Here is a 26,647-nt window from a genome sequence, read left to right as displayed (position 1 = left end):
GTCCGCAAGTCTAAATCTCTCTGATAATCTATCGAGGCCCTGTCCAACATGACTTGAAAAATTTGTATAATCTACATCATGATGTAAATAAAATTTTGCAAACAATTGTTTGCATAAATAAAGAGGAAACTCATCCATCTATAGCCACCTGTGATGAGTAACTAACCAACGAGGATATATAAATGGTGCAACAAGCTAATCCATACACTTCAAAGCCAAATAACCTCCAAGCCTAGACCTATTTGTATAAAAGGGAAACATACTCTTCACCATAGCGATGGAGACCTCTCTAACAATCTGTGTATACTTCACAGTGCCAGTGACACTATGAGAAAGAGAAGAGTAAAAAGTCTCAATACTGATTTCATCATATGGGTTGTATGCCTCTATCGTCTAAATCATATGGCATAACTCATCTCTCATAGAAACAATTTTCTCCCTGTTAGGGAGAGTGGTAGAAGCCAAAAGTGTAGAATCAAGAAACTCTACAGCATGAGATAATCTAGCAACTGTGTCTCTAAATAAATGTTGTCTCTCCTTAGAGGATGATGTAGGTCTACATGTTGTACTTGACTCAACACTATGACCCCCTCCCTGAACACTAGCCTCCTCTGAGGATGTAGGTGCACCACTAGTACCAGATGTCATAATGATATGCAAAGAAGATCTATGCCGATAAATGCAGAGTTAAGATATATGTAAGTAAATATAAAATTGAAAATTTAATTTAATTTAAAACGTGTATAAAGTTGAATGTAACTAAAAAATATAGATCATCGTTTTATTTAACACACTTTTATAAATATATATCAACTTGATGTGTCTAGCTCATATATGTGAACAAAAAATATGCACATGTGCATGTGTGATAAAAAACTAATTTGAAATTAAGTCAACTTTCTTCTACCTAATTTTTGACTACATGTTAAAGTACATAGGTTTACTATGTTAATGCTTTCTAAAATGTAACTAATTTTTAGCTATCTTGAGGTCTGAACAAGTTTTTTAAGTTTCATGTACATGTATGTTGAATTATAGTTTCCAAGTTTTCTAAATTTGAAATTGGTTAAATTTTAAGTTTTCAAGTTTGAACAACTATCTAAGTTATTATAGTTTAGTTCTACCTAATGTTTCACTGCATGTTAACTTTATCTATATAGGTTTCTACTATGTTATTTTTTTCTCAAATGTAATTAATTTAGTTATCTAGGTCTCAACTTGAGTTTTCTATGTTTGATGTAAAATCTACATTTATGAAATTAAGTAAATACTTAATTAAAAAATACTATATAGCTCTTTATCTAACATATGATCTAACTATATTAAAAAAATTAACTAATCTAAATAATCAACTACTAAAACACTTAAAATAATATTAATTTGATTACTAAAACACTTTAAAATAATTAATTTGATTACTAAAACACTTAAAAAACAATTAATTTAATTACTAAAATACTTAAAATACAATTAATTTAAGTAATACTCATGGTTGTGCAAAGATTTGGGATGGAAGATTGTCACAAAGTGTTAAGTGAATGCCGCCTTTGTCAAGGCTCTTTAAGCAATGATGTTGGGGTGATATTAGAGTGGATGCAAAACTCAATTAATGGGTCTTAAATATATCTTTATATATGTATTACTGATACTCTAAGATGTATGTGGGCATGTTTTGGAAGAGGGCAGCCAACTCATCTCACATGTTAATTTTGTAGTAGAATTTATAGGTAGTCTAAGGCCATCACTCTATTATCAAATTTATATTATGTTCTCCTTTTTTTCTTAATGTTGGGTATATTTTGTTGTTACAATACTTGGAGGATTCCACTCCAGTATTGTGTTTGGTCTATCATTTTGTACATTTTTTAGATATATCATATCTGTTTATCATTGAATATTTTGCCTAAATATAAACTGTAAGATCGTAATTCCAATGCAGCATTCACCTGAGTTTTTGGTTCTGCAGCTTTTTGTCTCCATTCCTCTCAAATTGCCTGCACCAAACCCTGCATGGAATTATCTGAACTCTGTACAATTGAAGCTTTGGCATTATCGGTGGTCACAAGCATAACTATGACTGATTTTTATGATTTATCTATGCTCATCATACCTACTTAAATGCTTACCTTGTTATAAAAGACGGCATGCTAGGTTAGCTTCCTCCTGAGCTTTACTTAAGGTAGGGTGTTAGAGTAATTATTTGTTTCTCTTATTAATTTATAGATCATGTTGATTTAATTAATCAAGTTCTTTATTACTCTAGTTACTTAAGCTTTCTCTTAGGTGCATATAATTAATATTTTATATTAATTATAATGTGCAAACCTAGTTTTCTTTCCCTTTAGGGTTTCGTTCACCATTAAGGTTGAACTTTTGTACTTTTTGTTTTCATAACTTGGAATACAATTTTGCTCTCACACCATTGAGATTTTCCAAACTCTATTTTTTCCTTTTCTGGCTTCTCTTCAGTACAGGTTATTTGCATGGAGGTGTTTTTCGTGATCTATGAAGTTGGTTTTCATAACTTCTACATGTGTAACATGCATGTATATATAATTTTAAAAAAATTAAATCTATGTGTGTGGGTGTGTGTGTGTGTGCGCGCGCACGTGTGTCTCTCTAGACATAATTTATACATGTATATATTCTATAAGTAGATCAAGAACACACTAAATGTATGTACATATGTACCTACAAATTCATGTTGTTTAAGTGCGCACTTTATACATGCTCTTGCTCCATCGTGCTCCCCTTTTCCATGTCCACTTTCAAAGCAGTTCCACAAAAAACTAACATTGCTTCTAGCAAGTTGCATGGCTAACCAATTAAATCCTTTTGCAGATTTAAGTTGTCTTGTGAGTTCATGAAATAAGATTATTAAAAATAAAAATATATAGAAATCAAATTGAAATATGTGTACAAATCAATATAAGTTTTGAATTTAAAGTTAAATAAAAATGTACACATACATACACTAACCTACACAACCACCAGACCAGATCCATTGCTCTGAAACATTTATTCGACAATTTTTAAGATCTTGAGAGATCATTGCAAAAAATGAGCAACATAGCTCCTATCATGAACTCTATCATCACTAATATAGAAATGAACCTCCTTGATGATAATGTGTTCATTTTTCTCCCAAACTTTCTATCTCATCCACCTCAAATTTTGCATGTCTATAAACCACTTGCACAAATATTGCAACTTGTTCAAAATGAAAATATTTTCCTTGAAGCTCTGTTTGAGGTGAAAATGTATAGTTCTCAGAGAAATCTACAACTAGAATACAACCAAGTGGAAAACAATTTTTTGAATCACAAAATTGTCTAGCTTGCCATCGTGCACCATGACAATGTTGGATATGTAGATATATCAATGGACGAAAGTCGTTCGCAAACTCATCATACCGCATTTCACTCTCCTTCAATACATTTTTTTTGGATTCAACTCCTGTCTTATTTTGGTATGTCTCATATTCATATCTCATGCATGAAACTGTTGTTGATTCATCAATATTCTCAATTTGCGATGGAAATTTAGATAAATCTCCATAATCTGGACCTTGATTTATGATGCACTGTACTTTGAACTCATCTAAATCTTCTAGTATATCACGCAACATAGACTTCACAAATTGTGATGTACTGCTAAGGATGACCAAATTTGGATCAAGTACTGCCATAACCTTTTTTTATGATTACAAGTGTAGACCAAATTCAATATGGTTTTGACAACACCAAGTTTTACGTTTCTTATTTATGCATACAAAGGAAGGATGTAGGCTCTCAAACATTCTCTAACATATTTTCACATTTGAAAATTTTTGCTTGAATATTTGAAATAATTCACTTTGTGTTATATCTATAAAATGTTTTGGATGTTCAATTTTTACCCCTGTCTCTTGATCTTTAATTTGTAGAGTATCATGTCTATTGGAAGAAACACGAGACGATGTGGTCCCAAATTCAATAATCTATATTTTTTTATATCTTCAAAAATTCTGTCTTTTCGAGGAGCTCTGCAAATATTCACCCAAATATTCTCAATGTTTTCATCTAACATATTTCTCCTCCTAATGTATCTTTGAATAGTTCTAGATATATGTAGTAAATCAGAAATTGCACGTACTTGTTTTCTATGTGTTAACTTTCTACTAGATATAATAGTCATCAACGCTCTATTTGTAGCACTCAAATCACCTCGTTGAGTTGTGTTGTCAATTTTGTTATAAGCAGTTTGCAAATTTTTAACTATTGTTTTATTAACATTATGTGCATGGTTTTTCCTGTTATCAACACCCAACAACTCCAAAACAGGCCTCATATATTTTCTCCTAAATAACTTGACAAATAATTGTGTCTTTCCAAATATACTTTTGTTTTTGAAATATTCATCCCACATGTTTTGACAATGCTTTTTAATAGTGTTGTCTTTTGCCATTTTTGTAGATGGAATTCGACTATAAAATAGGTCCTCATCCATATCCATCAAATTTCCTACACCTAATAATATGTTTCTATCATTAAAACTATCAATTTGTTCATCTTCATGAATCTTGTCCTCTTCATGAATCTCATCTTCTTCATTAACTTCGATAGGTTGGTTTTGATTACGTTTTGTATGACCCTTCATTTTGTCATCTCTTATTCTGTCGTATTTCCTTGATCTAGCCTTTTTATTACCTATTCAATACTTTGACGATCCTTTAATTTAGATTCCACTAGAAATATATTTCAATACTTCAATATAGAGTACATAAAAATAACTAGGTGAAAAAAAATACCTTATTGACGATCCTTTGTAATTGTCATTAAACTCCACGAAACAATTGATAAACACGGCTTCAAAAAAATATTTATTTTTGAAAATGCTCCTTTAAATTTTGCAATTTATTGTGCAGTTATTATAAATTGAAATTAAAAGAAAATTATTTTATATGAAACCACCAATGTAACCAGTAGCGATTTTTTGGGGCCGATAAGGGTTACGGCCGAAACCGTTACAGCCAAAAGAGTTGCGGTCGAAAGGGGTTTGGTCATAACTGTCTATGTGTCATCCTAAGTGGCAGCCACACAAACAAAAGATGCAATTTCATGAAACTTTTCACTTTCAATACTAATTTCTCCATACAAAATGAAGTTTTTCTAAAAACTAAAAATACCCTTTTGACGAGCTTGGGGTCAAGATTATGTTCATATAAATTTTGTGGTATTTTGATTATTTTAAGTATGTTATATTTATAAAATATTACGAGTAGGTCTTTTAAAATTCAACAAAATGTTTGTTCAAAAAAAGAAAAAAAATAGTAAATCATGTTCAAAAAATAAAAACTTTATGTGTACCTCTCCAGGAGAGAGTCATCTTCAAGAATATGTAATTTTTTTTTTAAAAATGTGTATATTTGATAGAAAAAGTTTGGTGGGAAAAAAAACTGTCCCTTGTTATCTTTAAATATCAAGTATTCCCCAAGCTTTTCAAAAGAAATGATCACATAAGACTTTAGATACTATATCAAAACAAATCCAGATCATATAGTAAATTTAAGATATTGTTAGATTACTTGAATAATTATATTGATGTGCTCTATAAAAACTTTAAAATAAAAACATCCTAAGAAAACAATCTTTTTACATATTGTTTTTAATACTTACATTATAGAAATTATTCAAATTTGATACTAATTATACTTGATAAAACAAATAAGAATTTATATCTATAAATGCAAGATAACTGTCCATTCTCCAACCATAGTAAAGAGATCCACTAAAGGACTAAAGGCGGTGGGATGTCAACATCGGTCTTAATATGTACCTTTCTAAGATTAGGCAATCCAATCTTCCTTCGAATGGAAGAATTATTCAAAACTAAATATCTCGAGAAGGATAGATAAGTTCAAATAATGGAAGACATTATGACGTAGATAGAGATGAGGAAAATAATAATCCAATGAATACAAATTATTTAGGTGGATGACTTTATTAATTGAAAGGTGTATAAAAGAGAAATATTAGTTTGCCCATATTCAACGTGATTTTAGAGAAATTACTAAGAGTACAAATCTTAAATAAAAGAGTAAGGCACAAAACATAAAGCAGGTATATATGTACATCAATATATTTTAAAATATTGATGGTTCTGTTACAATCCTTATTTTACTTTATTGATTTATGTGCGTCTGGTGTTTTATTATTAAATGATAATAATAAATTATTTAATTTAGGTTTGATTCTATTTGTACTTTTTTAAAATTTATATGTAAAACATCAATTATGTTTATATATATATATATATATATATATATTAATTAACTTATTTGGTAGTCACGAATTGATTGGCTTGTGAGAATATTTAAATTGTGTGCTATATTTATGGAGGAAAAAATTTATTTTATTTTAAACATTGAAATGAGAGAGCATAGGTCATTTATAATCCATTGCACAAGCCTACCTCATACTTCAATATGTAGGAGACATCTAATTGCACTTCCAATATTAGTTGTACAAACCCTATCTCTCATACATTTGAATTCGTGACTTCTCTTACAAGAACACAAGTTTCTCACCATCTAGAGTTGGAGTATTTAAATTGTATGCTATGTTTATGAAGGATGAACTTTATTTTATTTTGAACATTGAAATGGCATAACACATAGGTCATTTATAATCCATTATACAAGACTACCTCATACTTAAATATCTAGGAGACATGTTATGCACCTCTAATATAAGGTGTGCAAACCCTATCTCCTATACATTTTAACTCATGACCTCTCTTACAAGAACACAAGTTTCCCACCATCTAAAGTTGAGTATTGAATCATTGTTTTAGCTTTTTTTAACATTCAAAGAATATGATATTAACATTATTTCATCACTTATGCTTCTTCCAATGTGTATAGCACCACTTATGCTCGGATCCTAGTTGAGGTCAACATCTCCAAAGGTCTCTCAGCGAAGATTTGTTTGGCCTCTCTAATTGGATCTTGGATCCAGTGTCTTGATTACGAAGGTATCCCTTTTCGATGCAGGAAGTGCCACAAGACCGGTCACCTTGCTGCTCCTCTGAAAAATCTAGACAGAAGAAGTCTCCTTGGTGGAAGAATGTGTCGAATGATCATTACACTATCCTCAAAGCCCCCTCTGTTGGGGATGGTGACTCTCCTTAGGACTCTTTGGTGGATGCCACGACTGTTGTCTCAAATGGCTCTCTTGTGGCCTCTTCTTTGGAGACCTCCTTTGTTCTACCCTTGTCTACAGATGTCTCCCTTGCAGATGATTCTTCGATGGAGGAGTTTTTTGTTCCTCGTGGTCCTGTTGGGGGCCAGGACCCTGTTCCCTCTCTTGGCCCCACCCTTGTTCTGGACTTTCCTCCTATTTCAGTGGGGGGCCAATTGGCTTTGGGTTCTTCTAGGGAGATTGTTGTTTTCTCGAATTCTCTTGGGTTCCATTGTTCTGTTTCTTTTGGAGATCGGATTGCTGAAGCAACTAAGGTGGAGGATAGTTGGAATGCAGTAAAAAGAAAGAAAACTAGGCCATCTGCTCCTTAAAAATGAATCTTCAATCATGCAAGGGAGGCTCTAAATCAAAGGGCAAATCGTGATGTATCTTGCCCTGCCTCCTAGCTGGATCTTTTCTTTTGGCTGGTGACTGGCTTTTTGTCACCATGGTTACCCTTAGATTGGGGGGTGACTAGTTCTACATTTATTTATTGTACCTTTTGTTTATGCACTCATTGAAAACTTTAGGCTTGTACAAGGTTTCAAGCACCCTTCAAACCCTGTTTTAGTTAATCAAAAACATTATTTCATCACCCTAGGATAGTACTCTTTGGTCGATTGCTATTCTTATTGTGCTTATATTAATGCTTTTAATATAAGGTGTACAACCCCTCCCCACTACAGATTTGAACTTTTGACCTCTTACAAGAGCACAAGTTCTCTACCATCCACAATTGGCAAAGTATCAATTCATTTTTCACTTTCTGTATCATTCAAAGAATATGATATTAACATTATTTCATCATCCTAGGGCAAAAAATTTGGATTATTGTCATCCTTCATCTTTGCTCCAGGCCTTTAAATCTATTCATCTCAAGGTTTGATGAATGGAGAAACTAACCTTGCCTAGTTTTTGTGTGTGCGTGTCATCATTTACAATTTGATGAAGCAAATTATGTCATGCCCTTACACATCAACAACAATGATTTTAAGTGATTGTCACTGTTTTTGCACCAATAGACTCAACAAGACTTTGCATAAAAGAATGCAAATCAAAAGCCAACTAATGTTGTCAATCTTCAAATGTATAGCTATGGAAATAGCATGCAAATAAGCTCAAAATGTAAAATCATAAAGTTCACCCCACATGCAATATTCTGATATGTGCAGTTCTCTACCACTGAGTGGAACTTCGCTTCTTTGTGTAATGTGGAATACTATTGGTTATTGTCATGACCGGCACTCATTGTATTCTCTAATAGCCACGGTGAATTGTAACTCCTTGCATGTGTGCCATACAGTGCCCATTGCTTATTTTATTGCACTTGAACTCCAAATTTAACATTAATCTAAATTGTAAAAAGTATAAAACATATAGTTACAATGAAAATTGACACCAATTGATTTAAACTTGAAAAGGATGCCATCCGTGCAGTCCAATGTGGTCTTCAGCTGACAAAGAACTACATATTTAACTTTGATCTACATTACACATTATATAACACCATAATGTTAAAATGCCAAAAATAATACAACGATTGATTTCAGCATAAAGGGTGCCACACATGCAGTAACATACAGCCATTCAATTTATCACCAGCTCCTGATTATGGTTTCGTGAGTTAAATGTTACAGCACATTGCATTTTTATGTTGTGAAATCCATTCTTTAATTTTTTGCGACTTTAATGTAATTTTGTACTACCAACCTCATGTGTCAGTCACCTTGTTTGACAATTTGATGACATAATTCTTTATGATACAAGTAAAGATCGAGCACATTTTCTGTATTACAGAAAAGTTAAATATGAGAAATGCCAAAATACATAATGTTCAGTAGAATCCAACTCCACTAAATAATGAGACATGCACTGATAGGCCATACAATTCACCTTCTATGTAAAATTATTTTGCGAGGCCCATTTAGATATAGCCTAAAATTTGATAAAATCTGGCGAATTTGCATGGCACCTGATGTAGATTCAGGTTTCTCAAAATTGACCTCAAGAAGGCAACTTCTAGAGGTGTATTAAAAAGATTAAATCATTAAGCAATTTTTTTCATATCTACTACAAAATTACATTGGCTTTACAACAAATAAAAGAATGCATAGATTGAGAGGACAAAATTAGAAAATTCTCTCTGCACTACGTCTCATGCCAAGCCAACTTCCTAAAAATACATTTGATATATTCCCAAATAAAATATTCTGGTCGGCCACAGTTAGGGGTCAGAACGATCTTGGTGCTTGAAACTTGAAATGCGGCAGACGACCTTAGACATAAAGCAAACATTGACAAATCAGGAGAATGTGTTGCTATAAAGGATTTCCCAAAACATGCACCAAGTTCTCCTATACACTAATGTACATACCAGGCATATCACTGAGAGAAGCAACAAAGATATGATATGATAATTCCAATTTTCTCCTCATGCTCATCATGAAATATCTATAGGGTACAAAGCAACACCGTTGCGAGCAGCTTGAATGCGACCCCATCTACCTAACCGAGGCTCCTGTTTAAGAAATTTCCAATTAGATAATTAGTGCTTGCTCTAACTGTTGATTTTAATGATTGATAAAACAACTTGAATTGTAATATATGAAGGAATCCGTACAGAATTCAAAATGAAAAGATATGCAGATGAATGTGAAAAATTGTACATTAAGCATTGGTTTGTAGCTATAAATCAACAAGCAAGGAAGCAAAAGTATAGGAGCAAATAGGATTTATTGAAACCAGAGCCCTCCCTTTCCCAAAGACATGTAACACCATATCCAGTACATTTAGTTTGGATATGTATTAACTTGTTAAATGTATTGGATGTAGTATCACCAAAAAAATCAAGCCATGAACTAATTAACAATAGTGCAATGCAGTCTTTTATAACAAGGTAAGCATTTAAGTAGGTACGATGAGCATAGATAAATCAAAAAAATCAGTCATAATTATGCTTGTGACCACCGATAATGCCAAAGCTTGAAATGTACAGAGTTCAGATAATTCCATCCAGGGTCTGGTGTAGGCAATTTTAGAGGAATGGAGACAAAAAGCTACAGAACCAAAAACTCAGGTGAATGCTACATTGGAATTACGATCTTACAGTTTCTATTTAAGCAAAATATTCAATGATAAACAGATATGATATATCTAAAAAATGTACAAAATGATAGACCAAACGCAATACTGGAGTGGAATCCTCCAAGTATTGTAACAACAAAATATACTCAACATTAAGAAAAAAAAGGAGAACAGAATATAAATTTGATAATAGAGTGATGGCCTTAGACTACCTATAAATTCTACTACAAAATTAACATGTGAGATGAGCTGGCTACCCTCTTCCAAAACATGCCCACATACATCTTAGAGTATCAGTAATACATATATAAAGATATATTTAAGACCCATTAATGGAGTTTTGCATCCACTCTAATATCACCCCAACATCATTGCTTAAAGAGCCTTGACAAAGGCGGCATTCACTTAACACTTTGTGACAATCTTCCATCCCAAATCTTTGCACAGCCATGAGTACTACTCCCTTGCACTAATTACGAAAAACAAGTTGCAATGAAAGATGTCCCAATAGAAATGCGGTTAAATTAGCATATAAAGGTAGAATCATATAAAGCGATTGGGAAGCATGAAACTATTGGAAGTAAGCTAGAACCCTAATAAAAACACTTATATATTGTATGCAAAACTTCGCAGAGAATTATGTATCCTTTTTGCCATAAGTCACAACATGAATGAATGCATGTCTCAAGGTTCGCCTTTTTAAGCTTATTATTTGAGTCTGTAAGACATGATTAAACTCTCCTTTCGAAATAGTGCAACAACTTAAGGACAATGAATTAGTGAACAGTAACCAGCCAGGAAGAATGGCACACATTAAAGCAATTTAAGCATAAGAAGAAGTTTCGTGCAGTAAAACTGAAACACAAAATAGTAATGCGTAACAGAGGAGTATATGTCCATCAATGGAAGGGTGGTTTTTAGGCCTTATTTCTAGATCTGAAATCCTTTGACCTCTTTGCCGTTTCAAATTTCTTGTAGTGTTACTTTTAATATTTTATTGATCTGTGTTAGTATTTCTTTATTTAGTTATTAAATTTTATTTTTATTTCTATTGAATTGACCCACAAATCAGTCAGCAACCTTGGTTAAAAGCCAGCAACAATTCTTTCCAGCATATAATCTGATAGAAACTTATCTTCAAAATCAGACACGGTAGCTGAATGCAGAACATTAATTGAACCTTTGTGCAGATGCACAAGGCAATTGCAAGCATTTCTATCATTGGTTAAAATGAAGCTTCTATACAGTAATACTTACAAATGTTTAACAGGATAAACTCAACCTTAATGTGTATTTATTTCAGCATCTGTGTAATTAGTAGACACGTATTAAAGAGCTCAGGAAATATTGAACTCAACCGCAGTGTTTTCAGAATTACAAATTTTATGGTAAAATTGTCAGTGTAGCATAAAACTTCCAAAAGATTCTACAAAAAAAAATGGTTTGACGGTGAAATGTTTGCAAATTAATGATAGACTACTTAATTTGGTACAAGCAGTTCTATGTCTGGTCTGAGATGCATGAGTTGATTTCTAGCACCACAATGCACAACATGGAAAAAAATTATCCTATTTTTTGAGACAATTTGGTATGTATTGTCATCTCACATCAGAGTTAGGCAGTGAAAATGTCTTAAGGTTGTTCGATCCCAGTGATCTCTGCCCTTTTTTTTTTCTGGCATTGGTACTAACCAGTAATTGCTATTGGTGTGTGATGGGTACGCCAAAGAGGAGTGGAAGGTGAAATGGGGAAAATTTTGGTCTATTTTTGACATACGTTTTTGATGTCCATGAGAGAGAGAGAGAGAGATACAGAGGTTGAGGAAGAGGAAGCTAGAGAGGGAGAGAAAGAGATGAGAGGAGAGATGAATGGGCAAAGAGACTAAGACATGTCTAGAAGTAGATGCAGATAGAGCGAGAGAGGAAAAGAGAGACAAATAGATAGATGTAGAGAGAGAGATAGAAAGAGAGAAGGGGAAAAGGGAGATAGAGAGGGAGAGGGAGAGCATAATGTTCCCTATTAGAACTTCACTTAATTTTCACTAGGACCCCTAAACGAGGTCTGGATTAATACCTTGGTTTAAAGCCCGCACCAAGTTAGTTATCAATAGCTAAACAAACACATACTTCAACAATGTTCCAAAGAAAATTCTAATCATTATTATATAATCCTAATGTACACGAGATTTCCTCAAGGCTTTTTCAAAGAACCCATCCTCATTATGAAGCACCATGGGAGATCGTACAGGGCACATGGAACCTATCCATCAAGCCCAAGAACGAGAAAGTGACAGCCACCATTCAACCTCCCTGCCCCACTCAGGGTTACCACTCTCAAATGGATCTTATACTACTTACAATCCCTATATGTACACTCCCCTCCATGATGGAATGGTAGATTAAGCTTATTGGAATCTTCATTATTAATTATACATTAGAAGCAATAGAATATCGGCACACATTCCCACTTCCCATCAAATGAACATCCAATAACAAAAATTAGCCAATTGATATTGTAAACCATTCTTGCTTACTTTGAGTGGATACTCATACATTCCCATAGATGATCAGAAATCGTGAGCTCTTGTATGGTTATAACTGTTATACAGGCGTGATTGGGCTATTTGCATTGTTTTGAATATTGGATTCATAATACATCTTTGATCCATTGTTGGTAGAATTCGTGATCAAGTTACCGATTCACAAAATGGGCAGCGTGATGGGCATTATATTTACCCCATGCTTGATTTGTTTCAAGGTCACTGTTTTAGCAAAATTATTCTAGAATCACAACTAAAAATGAGATCTATAAATATGATGCAATGGACAAATTTTATGGCATTTAATTGACAAATGTTGGAGTCCATTATGAATAGCCCTATGATCGACTATGCAAAGAACATTGGGAAGTAGGAGAAACACTTCTTTCTTATAATCCTTGGTTAATTTATGATGTAGATATTATTGGGTGGCTAGTGATTTTCAAAGAAAAGCCCGACAAGAACGCCCAAAGTTATATTTTCTCCCGACAGTTTATAAAGGCTTTGGAATAGCTGAGATAAGCAGAGGATCGGGCTCTTTCTTAAGTTCAAAAAAAATGCATGCAACTCCAATGCCGAGCTCCAGCTCTTACGGTCAATCTCCGAAGTTGCAAAAACAGAGGATTATGAGGCAAAATAGTGGTTGAATTGTCTATGCATGTGACTGTATCATGGTTACTCTAGAGAGAGCTCAAGAAATGGTGGTTGCTGCAATTGGAATGTCTGAAGCACATCATCAAACCATTCTGTTGTGACTTCTCTATTGGAACATTTCCCAGTTGGCTATACTGCACCGGTGGATTGGAATTCGTGACACAGTGACAGATATTCACTGTGTCTTCAGTACCTTTGAAGAGAATGTCACATGTCATAAAAGAATGCTTATTGATTTTGAAGCCCAAGGGCATGCTGTTTTTCAGAGACTGTGGTCTTTATGACATAGCAATGCTATGATTTCCTTCTGCTCAAAACATTGCAGATCATCATTATGTACAAGGTGACAGTGTAAGGCCTATGGATACTCTACATGTTTTATTTGCTGACATTTATCAAGCAATTCATGAAATTGTGACGCTGAATGGAAAGACTGGGGCAGATCATACAAATTGCCAATGTCTGGTTGAACGATTGAAGCTTTTGAAGCCTCTGCTGGATGATGTTAAGGACTCAAAGACAGCTTTGACGGGATCAGTTGTCAGGGTATTTGAAGAACTATATTCTTCTTTGAAGAAGGCTCAGGAACTTATAGAAAGATGTAGTACAAAAGGGAGTCAAGTTTATAGGGTACTTTGCAGCCAGCAGAATATCACTAAATTTCAAGAAAAATCTTTGGATATCTATCATGTCCTGAATTCCTTGCCTCTTCTCTACATACTCCAGACCAGTTACAACTTCAAGTTGAAATTTGTGCTGAGGAATTGCGCAGGTTAAGATACACTATCTCAAACATAATGCCATTATAGGAATCGACACAGTTGGTAAAGGAGAAGCTCCATGAATGGTTATTCAAGGTTAGGGCGCAACTTCTGCGGGAGATGCAGGATACAAGTTTTGAGTTTGTTCTTCAAGATATAAATAAGGCAAAGAAGGCAATGGATAAGGCTCCTTCTGGGAGTATTATCAAAGTTATTGAAAACATGCTAAATACTGGAAATCTCAATACTCAATCTGGTCTTGATCTTCAATAGAGTTCTGTAATGACTGTCATTGCAGAGAAGCTCAACTTTTTCCATTTTCTTTCACATTTCTGATCTTTTCACAGGGGAGCATAGTTTGCACAAATGCAACCAGTACAGTGTGCAAGCTGCTTCCAGAGTCATGGGGCTTTATGTGTCTTGTGCACACACACCAGATGATCACACTCCAAACCGAAGTGTTAATAATGTTAACCTGATCACCTACAGGTCTGATAGTACATACCATAAATGTTCTTCTCAATATAATATATCTCTAAATTAGCATTTTATATAGGACTCTAAGGGCCAGAGACTTCTTAGGAAACAAGATTATAATGTTTAACCAAACTAACAATTAGTTTGTTAAGTGCTATTAATTATATCTTCATGAATCGCCGACTAGGAAGGAGTTTTATTAGTGCTCATTTAGGAAAGGTTATGTCCCTCTAAGGGACATATCCTTTAGAAAGGATATATAGTAGGTTGTAAATGCAGTTTATATGACACACAGTTACAGCAGTCTGCTCCTCCAAGCATTTTACATCCAGTGTATTCTAAATCAGAGATATTCTAATTCAATCAAGATCGATTGTAGAGTACTGGATCTGCATTTAGGATAAGTGTTAAATTCCTCAACAATCTGAATATTCATAATATTTAGAAGACCATTCTCAGCAATTCAAGACTGAACTAATAGTCTAATCCAAAGAACAAAGAATTAGCAGAAACTTTACATGGTATCAGAGCCAAGTTATCGGTTCTAGGGCTCTGCAAAACTCAGTTATCAAACTTCATATATATTTAGTAGCTTTCTCCTATCTTCAGTGGCATACACAATCAGACTTGAGGACAAGTTTGATGGAAAAGATCACTTTGAAGCCTGGAAATTCAGAATCTTGATGATTCTTGAAGAGAACAATGTTAAACAATTCGTTGACGGAGCATCCAAACAACCCCCAGTTGAACCTCACAAATCTATATGGCGAAAATAAAATAGAAAAGCTATTCAAATCATCTTGGATGGAGTTAAAAATGATATTGTACCTATGCTTACAAAACATCAAACTGCCTTTGATATGATGAACGTATTACAAAATGCATATGAAATAAAAAATGCAACCAGGGTTCTTGCACTAAAAAGGCAACTAAATCACATTCAAATAAAGAAAGGAGAATCGATAAATTCTTATTTCCTAAGAGTTTCCAGCATTAGAGATGAACTATCAAGCATAGGAACCATCATTAGTGACACAAAATTAATACTTATGGCTATACATGGATTGCCAGCTTCATGGGAGACATTCGCACAAAGAATAAGTGCGAGAGATCAGCTTCTGGACTTTAACAAACTCAAGAATAGTTGTCTTCAAGAGGAATCTAGAAAACTAAAGAAAAGAGGGAAACCAAAAGTAGAAGATGAAGAACTTTACGTTCTTAATACAAACTCTTATAAGGGCGAGAAGAAGCATTTCAAGAAGAAAAAGGGAAATCAAAAAAATGTGAAGCCCAAGAAAGATCTATCTAAAATAAAGAGTTTCAAATACGAAAAATTTGGACACTATAGATCTAATTGTCTTAAAAATTCCAAACAACAGCCAAATTGTACATATGTCACTAAAGAAGAAGATACTAATGATCCTGAGAACCGTGTTTTGTATTCCTCTCTATCAAATGAAATTTCAAATAAAGCATGGGTAATTGATAGTGGATCTTCTAGACATATAACGAGATACAAAGAAACTCTAGATTTTTTATCAGAGAAGGTTAATAGTGAAGCTAACATTGGTGATAACTCAGCACACCCCGTTGAAGGAATTGGAAATTGTACTTTGAAACTAAAATCAAGAAATACTCTTCTTCTTAAAGGTGTACTCTATGTACCAGGGATTAAAAGAAACCTAATCTCAATTACAGCACTTGAAGATGATGGACATAATGTTGCATTCATACATGGCAAAGTATTAACTTGGGCTAATAACTCTTCTATCAAAAAAGCAAAGTTAATTGGTCAAAGAAAAGAATATTTGTATGAATTAAATACAGAATCTAGTCAATCCACTCAAGCCCTAGTCCATGAAGCTATAGATACAAATGAAATATGGCACAGAAGATTAGGGCATCTAAATTTTAAAAGCTTATCAACTATGGTGAAGATGGTTACTGGATTACCCAAATTAAATAAAGACCATCCTAGTATTTGCAAAGGGCGTGCTCTGGGTAAAAGCACCAGAAGTCCCTTTCATGATAGTACTAGAAAAACAAATAATGTACTAGAATTAATTCATTCCAATTTATATGGACCTATGTCTATTCCTTCTCTTGGAGAATTTTGGTATTATATCTTGTTCATATATGACTTCTCTAGGAAAACATGGATTTACTTTTTAAAATGCAAGGAATTAGAAAAAATCCTACAAAGATTTAAAGAATTCAAAGCATTAACTAAAAAAACTTCAGGACATAAAATTAAAACCCTTAGAACTGATAACGGAGGAGAATATACCTCAGACTTGTTTAAAAGTTTTGTAACAAATCAAGAATTAAGAGGGAGTACATTGTTCCTTATAACCCAGAGCAAAACAGGGTAGCAGAAAGAAAGAATAGGACAATTATAGAAGCTGCTAGGGCTATGATTTTTGACCAAAATCTAGAATACTATCTTTGGGCAGAAGCCTCTTGTACTGAAAAACAGAAGCCCTCACTCCTATCTTTAAGATAAAATCCCTGAAAAAGTATTTACTAAAGTAAAACCCAATATAAGTCCTCTTAGAATTTTTGGACATCCTGTATATATCCATATTCCAAAAGAAAATAGAACCAAGTTAGAACCCTCTGGGAGGAAAGGTATTTTTGTAGGGTATAGTGAAACTTCTAAAGCATATAGGATTTTCATACCTGGACAAAAAACTATTGAACTTAGCAGAGATGTAATCTTTGACGAAGATCTTGCATTCAAAAGAGTCATAAGTTCTGATGAACCTTCTTCTTTATCTATTTTTGAAAGAAATAGTGACTTTGGGTCCCAGAGGGAGAACTTAGAAGAAATCAAAGATGAAATTCAAAATATGAACCTTAAAGAAAATTCAAAGAAAAGACCACTTTGGGCCATTAAAACAATTGAAGCAGCCCAAGACTTTGTTGCACCTTCCGAAACAGTCAGAGAAAGCAAAAGACCTAAAAGATTCTCTGGTTATACAGCTAACATGAGTGACTTATCCAAAACAAAGCCAACCAATCCCTCTGATGCTATTAAACAGATAGCTTGGAAAGAAGCTATGACAGAAGAATACCAATCTATCATAAAAAATGATGTTTGGGAAATTGTTCCAAGACCTAAAGGAAAACCTGTTGTTTCTTCTAAGTGGATATTTAGAATAAAGCATGTTGTTGACAGTAGTATTGAGAAGTATAAAGTCATATTTGTAGCTAGAGGATTTTCTCAGAAAGAAGGGATTGATTATGAAGAAACCTTTGCTCCTATTGCCAAATATACCTCCGTAAGAGTAGTCTTAGCAATTGCCGCATCAAAGGGATGGAAGGTACATCAGATGGATGTAAAAACAACATTCCTAAATGGAAAGATTTAAGAAGTCTATCTAGAGCAACCGGAAGGATTTGAAACTCATGATCCTAACGCTTTTGTTTGCAAGCTCAAGAAAGCTCTTTATGGGCTTAAACAAGCTCCCAGGGCCTGGTATGAAATAATTGATAAATATCTCACCAGCTTAGGATTCTCCAAGAATGAAGCCGATTCAAACTTGTATTATAAAAGAGATAAAAATGATATGGTAATTCTGATATTGTATGTTGATGATTTATTAATCAAGGTGATGATCATCTTATAGATCAATGCAAGAAAGATCTAACTAGAGAATTCGAGATGAAAGACTTGGGGCTTCTCCATTACTTCCTAGGATTAGAAGTACGACAATATTCTGACAGTATCATACTTAATCAAGGGAAGTACACATCAGACATTTTGAACAGATTTAGAATGTGGAATTGCAAGTCTATGTCTTCTGCAATGGAGACTAATTTACATAAACTTAAAGAAGCAGCAGCAGAATCACCTTCCATAGATTCTACTCTCTACATACAGATGATTGGATCACTTATGTACTTCATAAATACAAGACCAGATATTTGCTATGCAGTTAATGCCTTAAATCAGTTTATGTGTGAACCAAAGGAGATTCACCTAGTTGCGATTAAACACACTATGAGATACTTACAAGGCACCCTTAATTTTGGACTCAAATATGAGAAAGTTGCTTTAGATTTGCATGGATTCACCGATTCAGATTGGGGTGGAAGTGTTAAAGACGGGAAAAGCACTTCAAGATGCTGTTTCAATTTAGGATCAACTCTAATATCTTGGATATGCAAAAAGCAGTCTTTAGTTGCTCAGAGCTCCATAGAAGCAGAATACATTGCAACAGCAATGGCCTCTCATGAAGCAGTCTGGCTGAGGAAGTTACTTGTAGGATTATTAATTTACTTGGGCAAGCCATGAATCCTACGATTATTCATTGTGATAATCAGAGTTCCATCAAACTCTTAGTGAATCCAGTTTTCCATGACGGGTTTAACATATTGAAATTTCTTACCATTATGTAAGAGATATGATAGACAGGAATTCTGTAAAATTGGAATACATTTGTACTGCAAATCAGACAGCAAACATACTCACCAAACCTCTATCTAGAGTAAAGATAGAACATTTCGAGAGGAGACTTGGTATGGTTGAGTTGTAATCCATTTGTACTCTTTTGATTATTAATAAAATAATTTTATTTTTGTCAAGCTATCGACTGTTATGGCTCCACCATTTGTATTCATTATTTTAAGAGGTGATGATCTCTGAAAAATAATGGAGACTTGTACAAAACATTATGAGAGATGACTATCTCTTAGATAATGTGTTAAACATAAGAGTTCTACTGTAAGATCTAGATGAGTTCAAGATCATATTGTGATGTAGACATTGCTATGTTTATGAGTCACAAATTGGATAAAGGGAGAATTTTATTCTTCTCTGAGGTTATCCTGTTTTTTGATAGATCTTAAACTCTGGATATTGTTGTGATACTAGTTTCTATGAAATCACAATTTGGATAAACGAAGAGATTACTCTTTAGATTTATCCTGTATAATATCACTAGTAGTAGTGATTTGTCATACCACAGGTTTAGTAATATGACTTTGTATCATGTGTTCTATGATACCATATACTAAGAAGAATCAAACAGATAGAGAGTATTAATTCTTCTATATTGGTGTTGCTAGATATAATATCTCTCTATAGGATTATCAGTTTAAGAGGGAGTGTTAATAATGTTAACCTGATCACCTATAGGTTTGATAGTACAGACCATAAATGTTCTTCTCAGTATAATATATCTCTAAATTAGCATTTTATATATGACTCTAAGGGCCAGCGACTTCTTAGGAAACAAGATTATAATGTTTAACCAAACTAACAATTAGTTTGTTAAGTGCTATTAATTATACCTTCATGAATCGCAGACTAGGAAGGAGTTTGATTAGTGCTCATTTAGGAAGGGTTATGTCCCTCTAAGGGACATACCCTTTAGAAAGGATATATAGTAGGTTGTAAATGCAATTTATAGGACACACAATTACAACACTCTGCTCCTCTAAGCATTTTACATCCAATGAATTCTAAATCAGAGATATTCTAATTCAATCAAGATCGATTGTAGAGTATTGGATCTACATTTAAGATAAGTGTTAAATTCCTCAATAATTTGAATATTCATAATATTTAGAAGACCATTCTCAGCAATTCAAGACTGAACTAATAGTTTGATCGAAAGAACAAAGAATTAGCAGAAACTTTACACAAAGTGGGTTCAACTTTCCTAAATTTACCCTTGAATGGCAAAGGTACATCAAAAAATTAAAAATTATATCCATTTCCAGAAGTAAAGGGGATTAAAGGCAACATTTTGCATGAAGTATGGTATTGAGAATTAAAAAATTATAGTTCTCTCTAGGCCCAACAATATGCCAAGTGAGTATTGCTACTCAATTGAAAATATTTACACAAAGTTCTGAAAGGTGAAATTCACTGGACAGGAAACCTGGATATATATTTGCGATCTCAAGTGAAACTATATTCACCCAGATTAGCATTTTTTAATATCTATTAAGAGATTAAATCTTTTCATTAAAGGTGAAAATTATGTTCACGAGAGAGTTAACATAAGTGTTAGCCATTTTTGCCTCCCATTCAACCCACCATCAATAACCGATCAGGGATATCTTCAATGGACTATTTTCTTTTTGTGGGTTAACACATAATTAGGTTGGGGTTAACATTTTGTGTTAACTCGGTCTCTTCATGAACCAAATTGACTTAGTTCCTTCATCAATCGAGCTAGTTCAGTGTGTTCTTTGACCTAGTGAACTAAGTCTTCTCATTTGTCAAGTTGCGGGTTAACACATGTTTTCTGTCAGGGTTAACCATTTTCGCCATTTTAGAGAATGACTTTGCTCCTCTTTCCAAAATAACGAAATTTGCTATTTCAGAAGGCTTACTCTTTTGCTTTCATGAAATCGCATGCTGCCTCCTCCACCGTGCAATTGGGAATGTGTTGACCAACTGATTCATGCCACATGGCAAATTCTTCTTATGTTGGGTTGCTTTTGATCCAATGGTTTTTGTATTTTTGCATAGCTGCCTTAGATCTGGACGCATCTTTTAAAATTTATGTATGCATCTCAGCCATCCATTTGTTATGAAGATCTTGATCTACAGTTGGGTTTTATTCACTTGTTGAGGAGATTTCTTGCAGCATTTGGGCCGTCTATTTCAGAATGAAGATCTACATCAAGGATTCATCTTTTTTGGGGCAAATCAGATTTATTCCACGCGGGTTAACTCTACAATTTTGCTGCAGGTTAACAGTGCATGTTATCCCATCACGCGTTTTCTAACAGTGGTGTGAATTCATTTGTTGCGGCCATGACACATTACAAGGATTGTTCTTTAATGCTAAACTACATTCTTAGGCCTTGTTTGCACAACAACTTTGCATCTCCATGCCTCTTTATTGAATGTAATGATCAAATCTCATGGGATTTGATTTCTTACGGCTGGGTGCATTTGTTTTGCCCTTCTTGTCACTTCACTACAGCAAGCTGATTTTAAGATCAGATTTTACTCTGATATTCATTTATTTCTCTCTGCAATTCAACTCCACTTAGGTTGGGGTTTGAACTCCATAGTTTAGATCCGAGTTATGCCTGCTCTATAAAGACAAGTTGTAAATACTTTTTCTGAGTTCTTCTCTGTTCTTCTCTGGTTCATGACAGCAGCCTTGTGCACTATTATTGTAACTGCAACTTTGCCTTCCATTAATAAAACTTGTCATTTTCTTACCTATTCTTACCATTCTGCTCTCTAGTGCATGTATTTGCCTTGTAGTGAATAGTTCCTTTCTGTTTTCTTGATTCATATGTTGTGTCAAGTCTATTAGTAATTGTTGCATAGTGAAATATCTTTCCTTTCAGCACTTCAATCAGTTCCAAACCTGCATGTGGTTCCTTTGACATAGAATAGAGTCAAGACTAGAGTATTCCGGATTTTCATTGTTGTGTAGTGCAGTCATAGGCAGAGCTGTGACCACACTTCTATCTCAGAGCATCACCCCCTTTCCCTTTCTACATTCTCTTTCAGTTCTCCTTCTCCCTTTTCCTTCCCAGTTTTAGTTTAGGTGCATAATAGTAAGGAAGCCAGCCTTCTCCGAAGATTCAGCCTCAGAGCGCAAGTCGCACATTTAAAGGTTGTTTCCATGTTACACAAGGTCGCTTGAGGGTCATACCTCAAGCAAGGGTGCAGACTTTTTTGTCAATAGTAAAGAAATTGGTAAAAATAAAATGATATTTCCTTACAGCAAAGGTAAACATAAGGGTCAGATATTTTAAAATAGGGAAAAGTGAGAAACCAATGAAGAGGGACCTTTTCAAGATTCAGTTGCAAAACTGAATAATGTTTTCCAGGGGAATCTGTTTATTGAAAAAGATGGGCCAGAAAAGGTTGCTTCTTTCTCGAAAGTCTGTAGGCTACAGGGAAGAGAAGATGGTTTTCGAAGTTCTGATTGTAACAGAGAGAAAGGGGAATTATATTTGTGTTTTCTGCAGCTAGATTTTAATGGCAGGGTTAAAAGTGATCCAAGGATCATTTTTGTTGTGTATTGAAAATTAAAGAGAAGTTTGTATCCTAGATGTTTTGGTCCAGATATTTACTTCTCTGATTGAAATAAATCAGTTGGTTGTTTCTTTCATGTTTTTTAATATTATCCTATATCATCTTGTCAAGTAGATGTTTGCAATGTGAATCTGTTGGTTTATGTATACATGTTTTGCAGATAGAGATATTAAATTCCCTTTTGATTTCTCTGTAATAGGGAAGATTGAATATGTGATCTGTTGATCATTTGTTTATTTTTCTCTGAATCTTTCATGTAATCACATTCATTTCGTATTGATGAATGAATGTCAGTTGCCTTCGTGTCTTCTAGTTAAAGAAATAATCAGTAACTAATTCGTTGAATATCTTTTAGGAGGGAGCTGTAGCTCTCAATTCAGAGGAAAGCTAGCAATTCCATGATAGTCTTTCCAACTGTTGGTTGAGTTTGTTCTTCTGTTAGGGCATTCTGAGTCTTTCTGTATCATTCATTTTGAAGGATAAATCTGTCAACCAACATATGGTATACCTTCTCCCGAATGTACTGTGACTGTTTCCAACTAATTGTTGGCCTTGATCACTTGTCTTAATTAGGTGGTTGCTCTTAACTATGACTATCTCTAACATCTATTCACAACACAACTAGTAATATTCTTAATACATAATCGATTGCGTACTGCTGCTTGACAAAAATGTATCATCAATATCCATGGTCTACTGTAGACGATGAACTACCATCACCACCTTCACTGGAGGAGAGTAACAGTTTTTTGGGTGGAATACATATATCTTCATTATCAATTTAAATATTTGTTTTTACTTTAGGTTATTGCGGGGCCATGACAGTCTGCCCTTCCCAATATTGCTTATCCTCGAGCAATCTCAAATTCAGACAATTGATGATCTTCTCTTTCCCATGGAGCATCTTCTATAGGCAGGCCTTTCTCCACTGAACCAATAATTTGGGAGTCTTATTCTTTTATCTTTTCTTCCCCATAGCTCGGAAGTCTTATTCTATAATCTTTTCTCCCGCATAGCAAGGAAGATTTCAAGTTTCAAAAATAAATTTGCCTTCGATGGAAACATGAAATATATTGTGGATTCTAATATTTCCAGACAATTCCAATTCCAAAGCTATCACATCTCTCTAATAATCTTGTATTATCCGAAAAATCGAGCTTCCACTCCACTAGCCTTGATTGAAAATTATTTGTGGTTGTAACCTAGGATACCAATGTAGGCATTGTAGGCTTCCGTCCACATTTGGATGCCTGTGGGTGGCATCCAGGAAATTCCAGTCACATCCACGTGCGTCAGCCCAGAAAAACAAAAAAACAATGACTTTTCACTTTTACAAGAAAATTAAAACATGTACGTTTTAGCACTTTAATAACATTTTATTTGCCAAACCCTAAAATGGCCCTAATAGAGGCCTTTCAACCATTCAACTATCATTTTGTTGCAGCTGGGTTTGCTCTTCTCATTTGGCTTCCATTTTGGCCTTTTGAAGGCAACTTAATTATATTTTCAAAGAGGAATCATCGTAGGGCGAGAGTTGACTTCCACAAGTTCATTAAAACACAAAGAGGTAAGCATTTTATCCTATTCTTGAGTGTCTCAATGAAATTTTTTGAGATTTTGATGAATCTTTGGAAGTTTGTGAAGAAATCTTCCATGTTTGTTTCAATTTATTTTTTCTAAAGAAATTTAGAAACAAGTTTAGGTATCTATTCGAATGGTTTTGTATCATTGTTTTTTACTTGTATGCTTGATAATTGATATTCATAGTTTTTTTATTTATTTAAATTTATTTAATTTCTTATTATAGAAAGAAACTACATTGTATTGTGCAAGAATGGTTGCCACCGGTAGTTAGGGCCACTAGTAGTCAAAGTTCAGTGGGAGGGAGGGCAAGGTCAGAGTTCAATGGCAGGGGAAGGAGGGGATAATTTCAAAATTAATTTAGGGTCTCCTCTATGAAGACATGCAACAAGAATATCACAGGTTTCAAGTGGTGGCTCCTATAGTTGGAGTTGTAGTTATTATCAAAGTAACAAAAGAAAGCCTTTTAATAGCTCTTATTCCCGAGTAAAACTTCATTTTATGGGCCCAGTTCGTAGAGCTTTTGGAATATGCAAAGGTGCAGAGGGGAAGGGGTTGTTTGATGCACAGATAGCTTCGTTCATAAAAGAACAAGAAGTTGTCGATCGTTTGGTTAAAAGATCAAAAAAAAGTTATTATCAACCTCCTTCCTCAAAAATGAACAAAATGCAATCACCCATTGAACCGGAACCAATTGTATCCTCCAAACGTTCATTCATGCAAGTACTTGTACTGGGAGAGGAGGAAGAAGTAGAAAATAGTGCATCAGCCCAAAAAAGAGGCCCATTGCACTCTACATTTAAAATGAAGGCAAGAGACCACGCTAATGAAGCCATTGCACGTTGCCTCTATGCTAATGGCCTTGCGTTCAACCTGGTAAGATCACCACATTGGAAGGAAATGGAAAGAGTCATCAAAGAAGCACCAAATGATTACACAAGTCCTGGGTATGAAAACGTGTGTACCATACTCTTGCAAAAGGAGAGAGTTTCTATAGAGAAAGAACTTCAACCCATTAGAAGTGCTTGGAAAACTTTGGGTGTGACAATTATGTTTGATGGTTGGGAAGATACAAGAAACAGGTCATTAATTAATGTGATTGCAGTGTCCCCCAAACGAGAAATGTTTCTAAAGGCAATTGATTGTTAGATGGAGGTGAAGGATTCAAAATTCATCTCTAATATTTTCATTAAGGCCATAGATATGGTGGGTAGTGAGAATATGGTCCAAGTTGTTACAAACAGTGCCAAAAATTGTAGGGGAGTTGGTGCTTTGGTTGAGGGTCGGTATAACCATATTTTTTGGACACCATGCACTATACACTCCCTCAACTTGATCATGCAAGAGATTGGCACTCAAATAGATTAGGTGAAGCAAATATACAAAAAGGGAGAGGACACACAAATGTTTGGAAAAAAATCACAATCCATTTTTAGAACGTACTCAAAATTGGAGTTGCTGAAGGTAAATTAATTTTTTGTAATTATTAAATTTCATGTATTTGCAATTTAGTTAATATTTACACTTTTATTGTCAATTGACATATTGTTCACTTGCTTAGGTTGTTAAGACCCGTTTTGCATCTCATATTATTGTTATGAGACGACTTCTTAAGGTGCAAGACGCTTTGAGCCAAATGGTCATTTGTCCTCAATGGGGTATGTGGAAGGCTTCAAATACAGAAAGAGCCCTAAAGATTAGGGGTATGATCTTGGATGATTGTTGGTGGACTCGTGTGCAATACGTACTAGATATCACCGAGCCCATCATGACTATGCTTCGCTTTGCCGATACAGATACACCTTGCTTGGCAGATGTGTACAATGGCATGGACACCATGATTGAGATGGTAAAACATTCTATACAAGCACATGAGAGTGACCCTACAGAATGTCAAGCCTTATGCATTAAAGCAGAAGTAGTAATTCTTCATCATTGGGAGAAGATGACTACCCCATTGCACCCCCTTGCATATGCTTTATCTCTCAGGTATTATAGTGAGGCGATAGTTTCAATGCCAGATAGAATTGTACCATATGGTGATGAAGAGTTTGCTAATGGGTGCTCCAAAGCTTTTGCAAGAATCTTCGAAGATGATGAGATGCATGAAAAGGTGAGGCTAGAGTTTAACTATTTGCTTTCGGAGCAACACTTACTCCATTTCCAATTAAGGACCAAAATGAAATGGGAGCAATCACATGGTGGTACATGTATGATCAGCCATACCAACATCTACAACATCTTGCAATCAAAATCATCTCACAAGTAAGTTTTGATTTTTGTTTTTAGAATACAACTTGTATTCTACAATCTA

At 34.3% G+C, this 26,647-nt stretch overlaps 1 protein-coding gene across 1 annotated transcript in view; it reads right to left on the bottom strand.

Annotated features, from left to right (window-relative positions):
* Nucleotides 1-9,638: 9,638 nt before the first annotated feature.
* The window catches only part of LOC149575971 (U3 snoRNP-associated protein-like EMB2271), a 43,750-nt gene continuing 26,741 nt past the window's right edge, over nt 9,639-26,647 (bottom strand). Inside the window, exon 7 of the mRNA XM_089816109.1 lies at nt 9,639-9,738. Within this exon, the coding sequence (XP_089672235.1) occupies nt 9,661-9,738 (78 nt within the window). The 3' untranslated portion in view covers nt 9,639-9,660. The remainder of the gene's footprint in view (nt 9,739-26,647) is intronic.

Source organism: Cupressus sempervirens, chromosome 1 (genome assembly GCF_028749045.1).
Source record: "Cupressus sempervirens isolate cs-2001-9-10 chromosome 1, ASM2874904v1, whole genome shotgun sequence".
Classification (NCBI taxonomy): Eukaryota; Viridiplantae; Streptophyta; class Pinopsida; order Cupressales; family Cupressaceae; genus Cupressus; species Cupressus sempervirens.
Note: the sequence above shows the minus strand (reverse complement) of the source record. Positions and strands in the feature narration are given on the sequence as shown.